Source organism: Catharus ustulatus, chromosome 1 (assembly GCF_009819885.2).
Source record: "Catharus ustulatus isolate bCatUst1 chromosome 1, bCatUst1.pri.v2, whole genome shotgun sequence".
NCBI lineage: Eukaryota > Metazoa > Chordata > Aves > Passeriformes > Turdidae > Catharus > Catharus ustulatus.
In genome coordinates this window covers 160323597-160341557 of record NC_046221.1, presented here as the reverse complement: position 1 = coordinate 160341557, position 17961 = coordinate 160323597, and the positions used below count along the sequence as shown (strand labels likewise).

At 39.9% G+C, this 17961-nt stretch overlaps 1 protein-coding gene across 12 annotated transcripts in view; it reads left to right on the top strand.

Moving 5' to 3' along the window:
- Positions 1–17961, top strand: part of PTK2 (protein tyrosine kinase 2) — a 187712-nt gene that overhangs the window by 64114 nt on the left and 105637 nt on the right. For all 12 annotated transcript variants that reach the window (XM_033072195.1, XM_033072147.2, XM_033072137.1 and 9 more), the window contains one exon: positions 16864–17090. In XM_033072195.1, the coding sequence (XP_032928086.1) occupies positions 16896–17090 (195 nt within the window). In that variant the 5' untranslated portion in view covers positions 16864–16895. The remainder of the gene's footprint in view (positions 1–16863; positions 17091–17961) is intronic.

The following is a 17961-nucleotide window of genomic DNA, read 5'->3' as shown; positions in this document are numbered from 1 at the left end:
CAAATTGCATTGCTAGGTACTTGAACAGCAGGTTTTTGTCCATTCAGGTATTTGATTGCAGCAGTCTTGACTCATTCTGGCAGAATTAAAAGGTCTCTGATTTATGATTGTATACAGCTGTACCTGTCAAATAGGAACATGTGTGTGCTGCAGATATCCAACCCAGCCCCTCCCCAGAGGAAGAGGCACTGCTCAGGTGACAGGGAGCTGTGTATCTGTTCCCAGTTCAGGGCTGATTTCCTGTGTCATGTTTATCACAAGAGCGGCAAAGAAAGTAAGATTTGCACCCTGAGCTCTTCCAATCAGTGTCCTGTGGCACAGAAGTGGGATGGACACATAGGGCTGGTGCCTTCAGGTCAGTAAATTAATGTTTTGTCAACTAAATGGGTTTAGTAGAAGTTGGGCTCTTCTGCATGTGTTTCTGAACCTAAAATTAAGAGGATTTTGTTCTGGTTATGATTGAGGACTTAGTGCCTGGGGTTTTCTTACACAGAGGGGAGGATGCCATAGAATTCCAGAATGGTTTGGGTTGGAAGAATCTCCAAGACCATTTAATCCCAACACCCTGCCATGGGCAGGGACACCTTCCACTATCCCAGGCTGCTCCAAGCCCCATCCAGCCTGGCCTTGGACACTGCCAGGGATGGGGCAGCCACAGCTTCTCTGGGCACCCTGTGCCAGGGCCTCACCACCCTCACACTGCAAAACTTATTCCTTGTTCCTGTTTCTGTCCTTGAAATGAAAGATTTGCCCCTTCAATCTTTTGCTTTTACATTTTTAAAAATACCTACACATAGTATTTAATAGAGTATATAATATATCACATCACATATATTATACACTATATACACTGTTTTATAGATACAGGATATATAAACTGAATGTATGAATGCAAGGCAGCATCATTTCTTTGGTAGAAAAAACCAGAAAATATCCATTACTTTTCTTCTTTCCAGAGTAATTTTGGTGTTTGTATAAGTTCTAGTTTTATGTGATACTGCACAAATTTCTTGCTGGTTTTGGTAGCATTAATTTAGTTTTCCTGGAACAAGCTGTGTGACCTGTATTGACCAGTAGTGTTGGACTTCATTTTTGAAGTACCAAATTTGCACATCTAAATATTATTTAAATATCTTTTGTCAGTCTAGAGGTGCAGTAAAAATGCATTTGGAATAATGCTTTTATCTGCCACATCTCCCTTCTCTTCCCAGCTCTGGCTGTGATACATTTGTGCAGTTTAAGTAGTTTCCCACACTAAAGCAGTAGGAACAAGAACACTTGCTGTGGCCATGGTTGCCAAATAATTTCTGTGATAAACCCTCCTTCAGATAGTCTTCTACTCAGAATTACTCAAGTCCTTTACTGCTTATGCTGAAATCAGTCTGGAATCTCTGAAATGGTTCATTCCTAAAATTTCAAGGGAAAAGAGTTGTGCTTTTTCTGTGTTCTGTTCTTGGGGGAAGAACTGACTGTTGGAGATGGGAGTGGGAATGAGCTGAAAATGAGAATTATCTGAAATCAGGAACAAGCACACCCTGGATATTCCTGTATACACAACAAGGTCATGTTCACAATTCCTGTTTCATCCTGTAGGAAAAACCAGGCAAGTTAAAACACACTTGATGTTTATCCAGTAGAGAAAAGCAATGGCAACCAGGCACTTCTGTTTAATCCAGTTTGTTTTTTTAATGTTAAAATCGCAGCCAAACCAAAATAAAAATAAACCACGTTGGGAGGGTTTGGTTGTAAATATCTCAGGAACAAGGAAAAAACCATCAAAATGGGGGAGAAACCCTCATACTTGAAACCATCTGTGAGATGGGATCTTACTTGGGTCTGTATTTGAGTACACAGAGGTCAGAAATACTGGCTGAAGGATTTTTACAATCAGGTGTCTCAAGCTGTGTGGTTGCAATGGCTTGTGCATCTTGGGGAGAATGAGAAATGAAGGCAACTTTGAAACTTGCAGTCACAAATCTTCTGACTTTCTTCAGCATGGTATTGGGAAATTCAGGAGTTTAGTATGAGCACAGCATTTGAGACATAAAATCAGGCGGGCGAACACCAAACCTCAACTTGAAATAGTTTTTTGTGTCTGCCAAGAATAATAATTTTATTTTATGAATCAGTCACTGATGCCTCAATCCAGTGAGTATTTTCCTGTTCAGTGGTAGGAGCATAAACAAGAGCTTGTGATTTTTTGGAATAATGCTACATTTTGGGAAATGGGAGTTACTCCCTTTCCCTGATGTGGGAATTATAATGAATTTAACGTGGTACCACGTGGTAACGTGGTACACGTTACTTCAGCCCTAGAATAATCATACAAAGTAGTAGTTAATCTATAACTTTTTGTAGGTTATTACCATAAAATTCTTGAATGTCTTTCCTTGTTAGGACTTTTCTTGCTCTTCATATCCAGTCTGCACTCACATTATTAATGTTGCTCCAGTTTTGTTGTAAATGAGAATAAAAATGTGCTGCTTTATTTCTCTACTGTGAAAAGTGTCTCTCCAGTCAGGCAGCAGGTAGGACGTGAGCTGTGCCCTTGGCTTTCACAAGGACAACCTCCTGCACTGCAATAAAGTTGCTCATAAAATGTGTCCTTTGTGACTGGCAGATTTTATAGTGCCGAGTCCTTTCAGGTGCTGAATGCTTCCTCCTTCCTCCTCCCTGTGCCCTGGGGTGTTCCAGCACTCTCCACCATCAACACATCTGTGTATTCCAGTCTGCTGGAAATCCATAGGGATGAGCCTTGCATTGCAGGATTAAGGCCCTACTGAATAAGAAAGGTGGATCCTGAACACTTTAGGTTGTGGATTTGTTAATTATGGTCTGTATTTTCTTTGACCCTGATGGTACGGTGTTACTTGGCACTGAATTTTTAGATGGACTATTATTTTTTGCTTTAATTATTACTTCTTCATTACTTTTTCCTTTCAGACCACAGAGGTGCTGTTTGTTTTGTCACTGTGAACTGTTTTGTTTAGCATGTAAGAGAAGATTATATAAATGTTATAATAACTTGATTTATAAGTTCAGAGCTATCTGTCAAAACAACATGTTCATAGGCATACTCCCAGCATAATTTGTTATCTCCCTTTAATCTTAATTTTGTTGCATTGAAACAAACAAACATGGAATTTAAGCCTCTCCTGCAAGATGTCCTATAAGAATTGACAAATTCTGTCCAAAATAATTGCTTTGCAAATACCTTCTTTTGGTATACATCTTTGCTAAGTGCCTTTTAAAACATCAAGATCAATCTGTATGTTGTAATACATGCTGTACAACAATATATTGTCTTTCTTAAATTAGATTCTGAAAGAACAAATCCAATTTTAAATTTGTCTTACTTTTTTCCTCATTTTCCAGATGTATTTAGCATTTTTTTCTGGACATTTGTCCTGTTTATAAAAGCAACAAGTTGGATTTTAGGTTGATTTTTTTTAAACATCAGATATGGCAGGTGAGAGACCTTAACAATGAAGGGAGAAACACCAGGGAAATATTTGAACTTTTTTCAGGTCCTGTCTTTTTAAGTGCTGCGACTGAATTGTGATGCTCAAGGGAAGATGGAGAAGAGATGTTTTTAATAAATAAGTGAAGTAAATAGAAACTGAACCAGGGTTGTGTTTAGTTTTGGTATTAGTTGTCTGTATCTCTAAAATCTTTATGCTGTGAGTTTCTTTTGATTAATTAAAACAATGACGAATCTTGAGTTTCTAGTTTAAAAAAAAAATAGTGGTTGAGAAAAGTCTTCCACAGTTCAAGCTGGCCCCAGAAACCTCAAGTCTCATGAAGAAGTCCTGAAAGAAATGGAGCTTGCTGACATTGGGAGTGGTAGGGGATGTTAAAATAAGTGGGGAAATGGAGGTGGGCTGTGCTGCCAACCTCACTGCTGGGATCTGCTCCTGGAGGGTTTTTTTTCTTGCAGCTTCACCCTTTCTGTGCCTATCTCACTTCTGCTCTAAGTGTCACAGTCTGTGCAGCTCAAGTTCTTGCTGTGAAAACACATATTCCACAAAGCAGAGTGGAACAGGTATGTTTTCAGCCCCTCTTAACTCACATCTTAAATAAGGAATTAGTGTTGCCCATTAATGAATCAGAATTTGCTTTTTCTTAAAACTTTTTAAACGTGTAGCATTGCTGTAAGTGGAATATAGTGGCTTGGGGCTGTAGGGGCTTGATCTTTATTTATTTATTTATTTTAAAATGTATTTATTTTGCCTGAAGGGGTAGAGTAAACCATGAAGTCTCATCAAGTATGCTGCTCGGTACTCTTCTTTGTATTAGCAAAGTATTCTTCTGTTCACCTCTTAAAGTGGGAAAACTAATTTCCTTCTGGAGTGTGAAAATCATTTGCAGCTCATTTCTTTGGAGCAAATCATATTAACTCTTAATGTCTCAGATTTGTCCTCTGAGTGGTGTTGTCTTTGACAGAAGAGCATAACTGCGTTTTAAGTGAGTTTTTCTCTCTAATTCCTGTCAGCCATGAAACTTGCTCAGTGAAATATTCTGCAGCTGATTAAAATGTAATGAAATCATGTTTCTGACAAATGCTGAGCATCTTTAAAGATCATACTTTGACATTTGCAAAATAATGGGAAATAATTAGAGGTTAGTTGTGCTTATGCTGCCGCTGACTGTGCCAGGCATATCTCAAATTAACCTTTTCCTTTACATATCATTGTAGTTACTTGTTCTGTTGTGTGTTCAACTGGTCTGTGGTCAAAAAGAAGCTCCTGTTACCTCTTTAAATTCCAGTGCATGACTGAGATGGTGCCATGATAGTCAGTGATCAGCTATTTTGTTGATTTTGGTGCAAATTACAACTTCCTTGTATCAGATGCAAACAAACCTTACTTGTCTATCCTGTTCCTGGAGAATTCTGTCAACTTCTGCCCATGTTAAAGATTCTTGGTCTTTTTGGTTGGTCAGTCAAACTTGTTTGGGTACCAGCTAAGAGTTGAAAAATGACTTTAAAGAAAGAGGAAAATGAGAAGGTTGAAGTTGGAAATTACACTTGAATTTGTAATAGTGGTATTTTCACCAAATTATTTTTGCCATCCTTAATCATTGCAGTGGAACAGCTACTCTTCCACTCTTGCCTGTTTTATGCCCCTCCTTGTTCTTCTTCACCTCTGTCTTGACCAGGTATTGCAAATCAGTAAATGTTATTTAATAGTTTAACAGCAGAGGGTTAGAAGTGTCAGTTTTATACTGTGACCCCCACCAAAACCAGGAAAAAATAAACCTGGACTGATTTACTCAGTGTTAATGTATAAAAGCAACTCAGAAATCATTTAAGCAGCAGTAGCAGGAGGACTCAGAGGGGGAAGCAAGGGCTCCATGGTTGGGAAGAGTGGATGAGGAAATGCTTGGCAGGGAGGAAAGGGGGTAGCAAGTTCTACAACTTTGGCAGCAGCAAAGACAAATTACTAAGTTGGTGAAGCAGCCTCTGGTGACAACTTACTTGCCTTTGAAAAATTAACTCAAACCTCTGTACAAATACACTCCTTAGAAATGATCATGTATCAATTTCATAGCCTCTAACACAGACATGTCTGAGAAACCAGACAAATTCCTTTAATGATATTTAGATGTTAAACTATACATGAGAAACTGTATGCAAGACAGTGTTTTTCAAAAAAAATATGGCCTGAGTGATGGGATGTCTTTAATTTTCTTAGAATTTTTTTTTTACCATACTTATATGAACCTTTTAAAGGATCAGAATATACAGTGTAGGCTTTTTGGATGTGTTAGTAGATGGACTTTTTTAATAGGGTTGTTTATTTTTTCTGATTGGTTCTGTAATAAAAATGTTATTTGACTTCTTTTACTTTTCTGATTTGATGTCAGGCTTTTCCAAACCTGGAAATCATCATCTTGCACTGGCATCTGTTGACTTGATAAATGCAGTCTGTGCAAAAGCTGCCAAAGCTGCCTATCTGTATTTTCATCTGAACTTTTTGGAAGCCCCAAGGATTGTATTTGATCTTTGTAACAAATCCAGGGGAGGGGAGGCCACTAAGCTGATCATGGGGCTGGAGCACCTTGGCTGTGGAGGCAGAGCAGGAGAGATGGGGCTGTTCAGCCTGGGGAAAAAAAGGCTCCAGGGAGACCCTGGAACCCCTTCCAGTGCCTAAAGGGGCTACAAGAGAGCTGGAGAGGGACTTGGGACAAGGGCCTGGAGTGACAGGGCAAGGGGGAATTGCCTTAAGATGAAGGACAGGAGTCTAGATTAGATATTAGGAATAAATTCTCTGTGAGGTGGTGAGACCCTGGCACAGGTTACCCAGAGAGGTTGTGCATGAACCATCCCTGGAAGTGTTCAATGCCAGGTTGGATGGGGCTTGGAGCAACCTGGGGTAGGGAAAGGTGTCCCAGCCTGGGGCTGAAATGAGATGATCTTGAAGGTCCCTTCCAGCCCAAACCATTCCATAATTCTTCAATAACAGAAGCAAAAATTGAAACCTTTATGGATGTTCTTAATGTAAAAAAAATTATCCCATCAGTGATTCAGTCTTTTTGGACAGCATCTCCTACTTGTGACTCTCTGAGGAGGAGACTGTGTGAGCATGACAGTTTTCTACAGCCTTTCCTTATGTTTCTTCAGTGTCCACTGCATTAGAGACTTCTAGGGAATATATTAGTATCAGTTTATCCATCCTTGTGGATCTTGTAAATACTGATCAAGCTCTTCTCTGAAGTCCTGCCTTTTTTAGGTTCTCTTCACAAGGCTCCTGCTTTGCCCCTTCATTATTTTAGTTGTGCTTCTCTGGACTTTTGGACAGTGCAGAAGGTGTTCTGGAAATTCCACTGGCTTTTCTGTTGAACTTTGGGGCTAAAATAGAAAAAACTTAATTCTCTGCTGGCAAGGGGTTGTGTGATGCTGAAGACAGCCACCCTTGCCTTTAATAAGCATTGACAGAAACTCTTCCAGGTCACAAAGATCCCAAAGACCCAATTTCAGGCTATAATTAATAATCTGATTAAATACTGTATTCTTTGTTTGAAATATTTAATAGTCTTGTCAATTTGTGCAGTTTTTCCTAATGCTAGCTCTTGTTCAGTTTGTGTAGGGATTTAAGTATTTCTGGGCTTTGACCTAGGTATGTCTGACTTTGCTGCATGTTTGTGGAAGGTGTGTTGTCACAACAACATTCATGTTTTGTGCAGAAATATTTTCATACATGTTAAGGCACACACACTCCTTGCTGAAGGAGATTGTTCTTCTATTTCCTCTCTACCTACTATGAAGTATTTATTTTAAAATAAATCCAAGTGTATTAAGAGCACAGATTGCAAATGTGTAAGAACTCTGCTTCCTGAAACTCATGTGCAAAGGTGTTTGAATTGCCAGATCCTTTTGGGTTGTGTTCTCAGGCCAAGTCAATGCAGCATTTAAAAGCTGCACGTGTTTAAGTGCATCCCCCCTTCTCCAATTAATATTCCTGTGTGTTCTAATAGAGACTTGAAGGAGGATGGATTGATAGCTCTGTGTGTGTGGTGTTGGCTTATGGAGGTGTCTTGTTTGTGTAACACCAACTTAATTTATTACCACCTGCTGTTTCTGCAAATGGTGAGATTGTCGCACACAAATTGCATATTTCATCACTCTGGTGGTGGGAATTGATTTATTGTTTCCAGGGAAATAATTGAACAGAAGAAAAATGCACTGTAAAGGAAGTTGCATCTTTATGAGCTTCTTAATGCCTGTCCATGATCAAATATATTCTAAAAAGGTGCAGCAAATTCTTGTGGGGCTAGCAAGACATGCTGACTTGATGCCTTCAGGTTTGCCCAAATTTCTCATCCATGAAGATGTTAAACCAGTCACCCCCTGTCTCCTTTGTTACCCTGTTGTGATGAGGATCCACTCACTCTGATTTGGGATCTCAGTGCTGCTGATTCTGTGCCTGTGTCTGTGCTAATTCACCACACAGAACCTGTGAAGACTCAATTTTACTTCTGTTTTTGAAATGTGTAGCAGTCCAATTAGATATTTCTGATATTTCTGACCCCATTCCCTTTTGTTTGAAATTAGATAACTGTCAGTAACAAATAAATATCTGGATTTTCTCAGGTGGGATGAGATGGGACAGCCCAAACAGTTGCTTTAGTGGAAGAGGATAATGGATAATGTGGGTTTTGGCACAGGCTGTGTTGTATTTATGGCTCATGGTGAGGTTTTGACCCAGGATGTCTCCTGTCAGGGGAGGTTGGAGAGGAGATGAAAATAGTACCACATATACCATGATAATTATTCTTGTGATGTTCCTGCATGATTCCTTCCACAATTGGAAGTGGCAAAACTGATGAAGCTTAATTATACTGAAGCTTGTCTTGCTTTGGGGGATTGAACCCACCTCTTCCACATTCCAACTAATTTTTTGACCACAGACCCAATATTTTATCCTTTTAAATACTAAACTCCACTTTCAGAGAACTCTCTTGAAGGAAGTCCTAAATTAAACGTATTTCACCTGGTTAATACCAGTTGGAATGGCTTTCTTCCCCTGGTACAAAAGCTTCAGGAAGTAGTGACTCAATTGGAAGTAGAATGGTCTAATTGGAAAAGTTAACCCTTTTTGGTCATTTGTGTCTCATGCAAAGCCAAATTTTTAGCTGATCCAACTACACATATTGGAGATGGTTGTAGGAAAAATGAATTAGTTCTTCTAACATCAGTTCGTTGGTAAGCTGTAGTTCTAATTCCTCTCTGTTTACTGCACGTTGAGGAAACACCCAAAACACACATTTTGAACCCACTTTATATTGTAATTGAGTTATTCAAGTGACAGCTTTCCCTTAAAATTGTGAATTCCTTGTTTCTCAGTACAGTGTACATGTTGAACTTCAGGAGCTGTAGTATATTAGACATGCTTTAATTAATCTGAACTCAAGGAAGTTTCAGGAGCCCTGTGTTAGTAGATTGAAGGTAAAAGATTGAAGAATGCTTTGGGTGAAAGCCAAGGGTGTTTTCCTGGATGATACCAATTTTCAGAGCTTGGGCCATGTCCAAGGGACAATTCCAGCTGCAGTGAGGTGATGAGTCCCTGGATTTGATTCAGCCCTACACAGCACATCAGGAGCATCCACCTGGGATGAAAGCACTGGTGGGGAATCCATAAATTGTGTTCTGGGACCAAGCAATATGGAATCTTTGGTGCTGACTCCAGAAGTCTGAAGAGGGCCCTGATGATCTTTTTGGAGTGGATGAAGTTTTTAAAATTGCTTTTTAAATTTACCTTTTTAAAACTTTATTACGTTTTGTTGGTTTTTGTTATTTTTAATAAAAATCTTGAAATGGTCCATACAGTGTATATTTTTCTGCTTCTAGCTTGACTTAGCAGAGTACAGAGTAAAGAATCACTTTTTTCTTCATTTCTACCTATATACCAGTGGCTGTTGTTACTGGCTTTGAAAACCACCTGAGCCAGAATAGCCTTTAGAAAAACTTTACAGGTCATTGAATCTTGTAATAGGCCATTGTCATGCAATGCAACAGCGAGACTGTTGTCATGCTGTTCCTCCTGAGCACTTAAGTGCCTTTTATCTGATGGTTAAAATTATTAAAAGATAGTTGGAACATTTTGAATTATAGACTGGGATAGTGTCATTCAGTAATACAAAACCAGGAAATCCCAGGAAAAATCAAATGGTGGCCAAAGCCAAGTGTGTTAAGCCTTACATAGTGCATAGCCAGGATACCTCACTGCTCTCCTCAGCTGCCTCTCATTTCAGGCACTTCTGGTTTTTAATTTTGGAGAAACACACTTGCATCATCACCAATTCTCATTAGTTTTTACTATTCTAGAAGGACAGTAAACTCTCCCTGCTTGTATTTGCTTGTAAAGCTCTTTGGGAGAAGAGCTGGGCTGTGTGGGTCCTCCTTGGAGCAGTATTTCAGACAGGAGTGTTAGAAAAGATTATTTGAATTCATACAGTTTCCTTCAGTCTCTTATTTCAGTGTTCATAGGGAGGACTGCTGCCAACAAGTACTGCTGCTTCAAAATACATAGAGATTAATTTAAATCTTTATTTTAAAATTGCACAGTTGTTACTTGCTCATTTCTCTGGTGCCTTTTGAAATAAAACTGCACTCCTCTAATTCTCTAGAGCTTGCTAGAAGCAAGCAATAGAAAATGCAAGGGGAGATTAGTGTTTATTTGAATTTCAGTGGTGCCAAGGGACCACAGTGAAAGTTCAGAGTGCTGTTGAGAAATTAGGCAAGTATCTAACTGGATACTGTGTTCTAATTAAAGCTTGTACAGACATTGATTTTCTTGTATTCCCAACACAACTGATGTTTCCTCACGATTTAATTTTTTAATATTAAAAATAGAAAATGGTGCCAACTCCAAAGGGAATTACTGGGAGTGCAGATTATGTAATGTTACAATAAAATTGGGTTAAACTGTGTGTTTAAAGGTACATTAGGACTTAATCCTGTGGGATTTTTATTGAGAAGGGTGGGCAGTTTTGAATGCAGGGTGGACAAGTAAAAGACATCTTGGGACATTTGAAAAATTACTGATGGACAGGACAATTGTTTAACCATTGGTCAGTCCCCTGAAACTTTTTCAGTCCTTTCATCCCAAGGTGCAGCTACCTCAGTTTCTCTGACACTCAGCAAAATCCACTCTGAGCTCTTCAGCAGCCTTTGCCCATAGCAGCTGTACAGGGAATATGCCATTGTTTCATTTAATTTAGGTGATGTTTTTGTTTATTATTGATTTACAGGCCCAGGATTGTCATATTGCTTCACTTCATGTGGGTCTTGTAGTTCACGCTGTCTCTGAATTCCTCCTTCATGCTCCCTTGAACATTTAATCTCCTAAAACATTGTTATAATTGAAATAAATGTTCCCATATTGGCAATTTGTATTGCTAAACTTGTTTTGACTTTGGTCTGTATTATCTTTGAACTATATTGAGACATAGATTTAGTAACTGTTCAGGCAATATTCCCTGAGGGGATAAAATGGAATTGCCAGTATTGTTTTTCCATTTCATACTGATACAGTGAAGTACTTGGTGAGACAGTTAAGGCTAAAGTAGGTACTAAGAACTCAATTTTAAAATTGTTTTAATGTGTCAGGCTTTATACTTGGACCTGAGAACTTTGTTTTTGGCTACAAATACGACACTTAAAAACAAATATACTGGAGGAGAAGGGAGAAAGCAGTGAACAGGAGAGGATTAAAAAGATGCAGCAAGAGAAATAAATAAATAAATAAATGTGGTTTTGGATGTAGTCATAGCAAATATTACCAAAAGCAGTGAGCATAGCTGAAAGGCAGGGTAAAGTGGAACAAAGGAGGATTGCTCCTTTTTTCTTCTGCTTTTGAACACCAGCATTAGCTGAAAGAAGAAGTACAAGAAAAATAAACTCAGCAGGGAACAAACAGGGACATTCCAACGTGACTTATGGAAATAGCTGAAATTATTGAATGTCTTTGAAGGCTAAAGTGAAGATAAAAGGGAAAAATAGCCCTTCTCCTTTCTTTCTACATTCATCCCTAATTTGAAATCGCAAGCTTAATGGTTTTCTTCAGGTTTCATCTTTAAATGTGTAACAAGATGTTGATATCAAGGAAATGCAGAAAGAACTTGTTATACACCTGGCACATTGGCTGCTTCTCTCCTGTGGCATGGATGTGTTTGTGTCAGGAATACCAAAAGTCAGCAGTGTGCTGACTCAGCATGGGCCCCAAAAATACAGGCTTTGTCATGGGGATTGTAGTTAAAATTGTCCTTAGCACCTTTCCTGTCTGTGAGGTTGAGATAGTCAAGTTAAGATTTGCAAGGTGAGTTACAGCAGGATTTAATACAAGCTGTGAAAATGGATTGAGCTTGAAATGCACGAGATGTTTACTCTGTGATGTGAGATGCATTATGGATAATTTACGATTTTAGAGTGTGAAATAAATTCTTAATTTAGTTTTTATCGCCAAATGACAAAATTTCAGAGGTTGCAAGGCACCTATGGAGATTTGTCCAACTCCTCTGCTCAGAGCAGGATCAGCCTACAGCAGGTTGCTCAGGACTGTGTCCAGCTGTGATTTGAATATTCACAGATGGAGATTCCACAACCTCTGGGCAATGTTGCAGTGTTCAGCCACTTGTGTAGTGCAAAAACTTTCTCCTGATACTTAAAATGGGAATTCCTGTTTTGTCCCTTCATGCCCATTGCTTAATGTCCTCACTTGCCACCACTGGCTGGCTCCATCTTTTCTGGTATTTATACACATTTGGAAGATTCCCCCTGAGCTTTTCTTCCCCAGGCCAAACCATTTCATTTCTCAGAGCCCTTCCTCGTGTGACGCTCAAATTCCTGAGCTGTTTTTGTGGTTCTTTGTTGGACTGTCTCCATAATGTCCACATCTCTCTTGTCAGGATGGGAACACAGCCCAGGAGCCTGGTGGTTGCAAGGATACAGTGCTGGCTCATGGTTGGCTTGTTATCCAACAAACTCCTCTGGAAAGCTGCTTTCCAGTCAGTCTGTCCAGTAAAGCAGTGTTTGCTGTCAAAGGTGCAAGCAATCCAAAGGCTTTTATCTACTTTAATAATCGTAATATTTGAAAGTATTTTAAGTCTTGCAGAAGTATTATTACACCAGGACCAGAGAACAGAATGAACTCTGAATTCTTACTGTATTTTTATAGATTCTTTTCTAATAGATTTTTTAGATTCTTTCAGATTTGTGTAGGTTTGAATTTAGATGGACCAAGTTATTTTGCAGAAATGCCACCTGGAAGGGGCTTTAGCTCATAGATTTTGATGCCTTCAAGCCTAAGACGGGGATCAGAATATGCAGGTTAAAGAATAATAAGATTTCATGGTATCTACAAAGGACAATGTGGAGTCACAGTGAGAATAATTACAGCTTGGTTCCCTTTAACATGAACTTGTTAGCACTGCATTGTTGGCCATCAGCCAACACTAATAGGAGAAAGTGTTGTTTATTTTTTAAATTATTTTTTTATTATCAAACTGCTGATGTTGAAGACATTATTTGCATTAAAACATTTCCCTTATGAGATGACTCTACTATCACTTTATTAACCAATTTGCAGTTAATTGATTTAAATATTTTTTAATGACTTTTGACTGTCTCGTTAGTGGAAATGATTTAATTTCTGAATACTCAAAGCTGATAGTGAAACGTGACTTAGAACTTTGATTGTGCTACTGGAAGCCATAACACTGACTTTGTTTCTGATAGTCAGCAAATGTGGGAATGTGTCAGGAGGAGTCACATTGAGAGGAAGTGACTTCTGGAAGGATTCAACTTGCCTAAATCTCAAGTACTCCCACCACAGTAAAGAAAATCCATCTGAGCAGTAATACATCTCATGTTGTAGTCTGGTAACAACTGCAGCATCTCAGCAGACCCACTCAGTATCACCAGGCCAGGACTGCTTTGCTTTGCTCCTCCCCCACTCTTGGAATAGTCCTTGACATTGCTGAGAAATCCCTGGGATTTCTCTGAAATGCAGGCACTGGGAGAACAATGGTCTTTCCTCTTGGAAGCTCTATGGGATGCTGGCACAGAGCCTTGCATACAAAGAAATTTGACCATGCTTGACTTTAGACTATTAGCCTTTTACACCGCAAGATCCAATGAAATGCAGTAGAATTAAGTCATAGAATCATGCAATGATTTGGTATGGGAGATGAAGATCATCTAGTTCCAACTTCCTGCCACAGGCAAGAGCTCCTTCCACTAGACTAGGTTGCTCTCTCCAAAATTTCTGATTTATATATAATCTAAATCTGCCTTCCTTTAGTTGACTGTAGCTTGTTTCTGGCCCATGGTGGCACACACTACCTGTCTATGTAATGCCAGGAGGATTAAAGCTGCTCATTTAAACCAAGATGTGTAATTTTGCAGCATTACACACCAGTCTGGTTTGAATTTGGAGCAGCCCAAATAAGCATCGTGGTGTTGTTATCTGAGCTTTCTTTGTATCGTAAAACAGCCCCGACAGCTCTTGTAAAATAGTTGTTTAACAGCAGCTGTGTTTTGCAAAGTTTTGGCCCGGGGCAGAGTTTTACAGTCACATTACAAGCTCAAACCCAGGGGCTGGTTTTAATGGGAATGTTAATAGGTCCATAACCAGAGATATGGCATGTGTTTCTATACCTGCAGGTATCAGATTTATTGCTGTTTTGGTGCTACATAAACTAAGCGTTGGGCTTTTTAAAAGAAGTTTTAAGGAACCAGCGATGATCAAATTCTGAAGGAAAACTGCTGTTCTAATTTTGTGAAGGAGGTGGTTTTACTTTGAAAACCTCTGAAATATAACCTTGTGAAAACTGACCCTGTACCCAATACTGTCAGTCTGATGTCTAATTCCATGTTTTGATGAATATGAAAACATTATAATAGTGTTTTGCCTGTCCAAACAGCTTGTAGGAGCACTTCAGTGTGTAGGTACTGTAATCTTGCATTGCTTTCCTGTTTGCTGCTCCCAAGGGATGTAGATTGTCCTTATTTAAGCCTATGGCTAGACATCTAAATGCTTGGTTTGGTGTTTCCCTGAGACCTTTTCTCCCTGTTCTTCAGCCACATAAAACCTGATGAATGTGTGTATGAAGTGCATGAAGTGTGGTGAATTAATACTAAAGCAGGCATTCTTTTGGTTCTCCTGTGTGAAGAAATGACTCATTTTACTTTGTGTGGTAACAATTCTCCCTGCTGTCTGCTTATGTAAACTTTAAATAAAGCTCAGCAGTTTCACCAGTGACCTTGAGGTAGGGTGGGTTGTTCTAAAGGATGCAAAGCATCCTGCACAAGGTCAGCAGCCTTGTCTGAGCCTGAAAACTGCAATTTCATTCTGAGCAGTTGGACTGTTCATCTGCCTGAATGTGTCCTGGTGAAACTCCCCACCCTGCAGACCTTTGGGGTTTAGCAATGACTATTTCAGTCTTACAGGAAAGGAGTCCTGCAGTTTGGAGCTTGCACAGTCTTGTCTTGGTGTTACTGTGCCAGAAGGGAGATTTTTGTGCCTGTTTCAGCTTTAAAGTCAATGTTTGTGTGAAAACAGCTTGCAGGCTCCTTTGGTGAGAAATCAAGAGTTGCTGAGGGGCTCCTGGTGTTTTCAATTCTGTGTCTGGTCATGAGAGGTGAAGAGGAGGAGAGCCTTTAATGTGGGCCTAAGTTTGGCTTAAGAAATTCTGGCAGGTAGGGAAGCCCTTCAAGGACTGGGGGAGTGTCTGGGAGAAGACTCTCCTTGTCTTCTCTTACCAGATCTTCCTGAGGGCAGGACATGAGAGTCCTTTTGTCTGTCCAGTGTAAGTTCTTACCTGTTCCTTGGATTAATGCAATTCAGCCATTTATTCAAGAGGTAAAGACATCCTGCCCAGATGGGCTGTTGTTTCTTCTTTATCTGGTGGGTCTGAATTAGATTGATGCTTGAGACTTTCAGTCAGGTTTTAGCCTCACAAATGTTGTTATCTACAGTCTGAAGATTTCAAGCCTTGATATTGCTGGTGCTAATTCCTGTTGGCTGAGCTCATGGTGTGGTTTGACCGTGGCTGGTGTTAGCACCAGCTGCTGCTGGAGGGGAGATGCTCTCCCTCATCCCTCACCCTGATCCTGGCTGCTTCTGCTTCTCTTCTGGAAACCAAATCCACCTGGGTTTTGGTTTTGATTATTTTTTTCCCCCTTGATAGCTTCCTGAGCCAATTTTTGGGGAGGTCAGCAGAGCACTGAGGCAGGTGGCAGGGGGATGGCTGAAGCTCTGAGAGGCAGCCAGGCATTGCAGGAGCCCAGCTGGAAGCAGGGGTCTCTCTTGTGCCTCTCAGTGAATAAACCAGGGCTCAGGCATTCAGTTTACTACCAGGAAGGCTTTCAGAGCACTGTGCCAAAAAGATCAAGTTTAGTTTATTTTTAACTTCACATTTTCAAAACTGCCTCCCTACTGGCCGCTGGCTGTGAGGAGGAGGGAGGCAGGGAAAGCTCTGTGCACTTGTCCAAGCCCTGGAGCAAAGCCCTGCAGTCCTTTGCTCTCTGCAGCCAGCAGACTGGAATGATGCTCTAGACTGGCAGGCAGGGAGGGGAGGCACTCTTTGCTCTTTTCCTCTTGGACTGCATTGATTTTGCAGACACCATCTGCTTGTGGCTGACTAATTAGGAGCAGTAGCCAAGAGGCAATTTTCTTCCTTCTCCTTTGACATGCAGACTCATAGCACGGTCTGTGCCTTTTGCCATCAGACTTTGAAATCAGGCTGGTGGAAGAGAAAACTTTGCCACTTTTTCAGGAATTGCTGAGAGGAAGGATAGCTGTGTTCTTAATGGTTCCTCACTGAATAATGAACTTAGATCTGGATGGTTTTGTGTCCCACTATTCCCAAAGTAGCACAAAAAGTTTTCAGTGTTTTAACCGTGAAACAGGAGAGCCTGGTGTTGGTGTGTGGCTTCTCAGTGGAGAGCCTCCAATTCAATGCTGGGGTTTCCTTTTGCCTCTTTAGAGGCTGCTTGTAAGACCAGACTTGGCAATTTTAGGGATGAAAACTCCTGTTTGAACTGAACGCTGGTATTTAATATTAAAGGCTTTGTCAGGGACCTGGGTTAAGTCACTGAGAAACAAATGGAAGAGGTTTTGCCAAAGATACCACTTCTGTAAATAACTGTGGTGTTCAAGTTCAGATCACTTGCTCCAAGGGACTTGCAGTTTCTCTGGTCATCATCTGGGTAGGTTTTTACATCTGTAGGTACATAAATATTTTAGTTGCTTTCCAAAAAGGAAGTGAATCTTCATGTTTTTCCTGTAAATGCCTTATATGAAGAAGTGTAAGATTCATGCATAACTAAAAGGAATTTCTTTCTTGTTTTCCTTTCCCTAGAATATGACAGATACCTAGCATCTAGCAAAACCATGGCAGCAGCTTACCTTGACCCAAACTTGAATCACACCCCAAGTTCAGGTGCAAAAACTCATCTCAGCACTGGGATGGAGCGTTCCCCAGGGACCATGGAACGAGTCCTAAAGGTTTTCCACTACTTTGAAAACAGCAGTGAACCAACCACGTGGGCCAGCATTATCCGGCATGGAGACGCTACTGATGTCCGGGTAAGTCCATTTTTTAGCATTCTTATGCCATCTTTAGGCTAAGTGTTATCTTAAAAGTTGGAGGCAAAAATCTGGAAGCAAACAAACAACAGTTTTATGGTTTATTTTAAAATTTAAAATTTTGACCTGTTGTATATTTTGAGTAAATTCAGGAACTTTTAAGTGCTACCGACCTGTGTGACACCTCAAGGCAGGAACGAGGCTGGGATGAAATGACATTGAATGACATCTTGCATGTTTTAAATAATAAGAAATTAATGTGTGTAATTGTAAGATGCGTGTGTTTATGTGCTTAAAATGTTTAAATGTAATGTGTACATCACTTAGGGAAAGAAACACTGTTTAGAAGCTTATTCCCCAACAGTAAGGGAAAACGGAGCTCTGAAGAGTCCTTTTTCCCACCAGAAATTCTGTCCATCCTCTCCCCATGGTAGTCACTTGCTGTTTGTATTTTTACAATATTGTCCTTCAGTTCATCTGTGGAAAAAAACCCAAAGGTTGTGACTTTTTAAAGAATAAGTATCTGTAATCTTAGAGTTCTGTGGAAATGCAATATATGCATGAAAACACTTTATTGTGAACTTACATCCTCTCTAATGCTGAGATCTTAACCTTTTCTGTACCTTTTCTTTACCTTATCCTTTAAATTTTTTAGGTATTGTGGTATCTAAACTGTAAGGAAGCCCAGTTTAATGTGTCAAATGCTTTTGTGGTTTGCTTGTTTTTTAATTATCCATCAAGAGCAGAATCTTGCAGGGTGGTAGGTGGTGTGCGGGGTTGTTTTGTGCTGTGAGATACTTGCTGTAGAAGCAGGTCCCCATCTGCTCCCTCCTTCAAACTTCTTCAAATTCCACTGCAAAGATGTGATTCT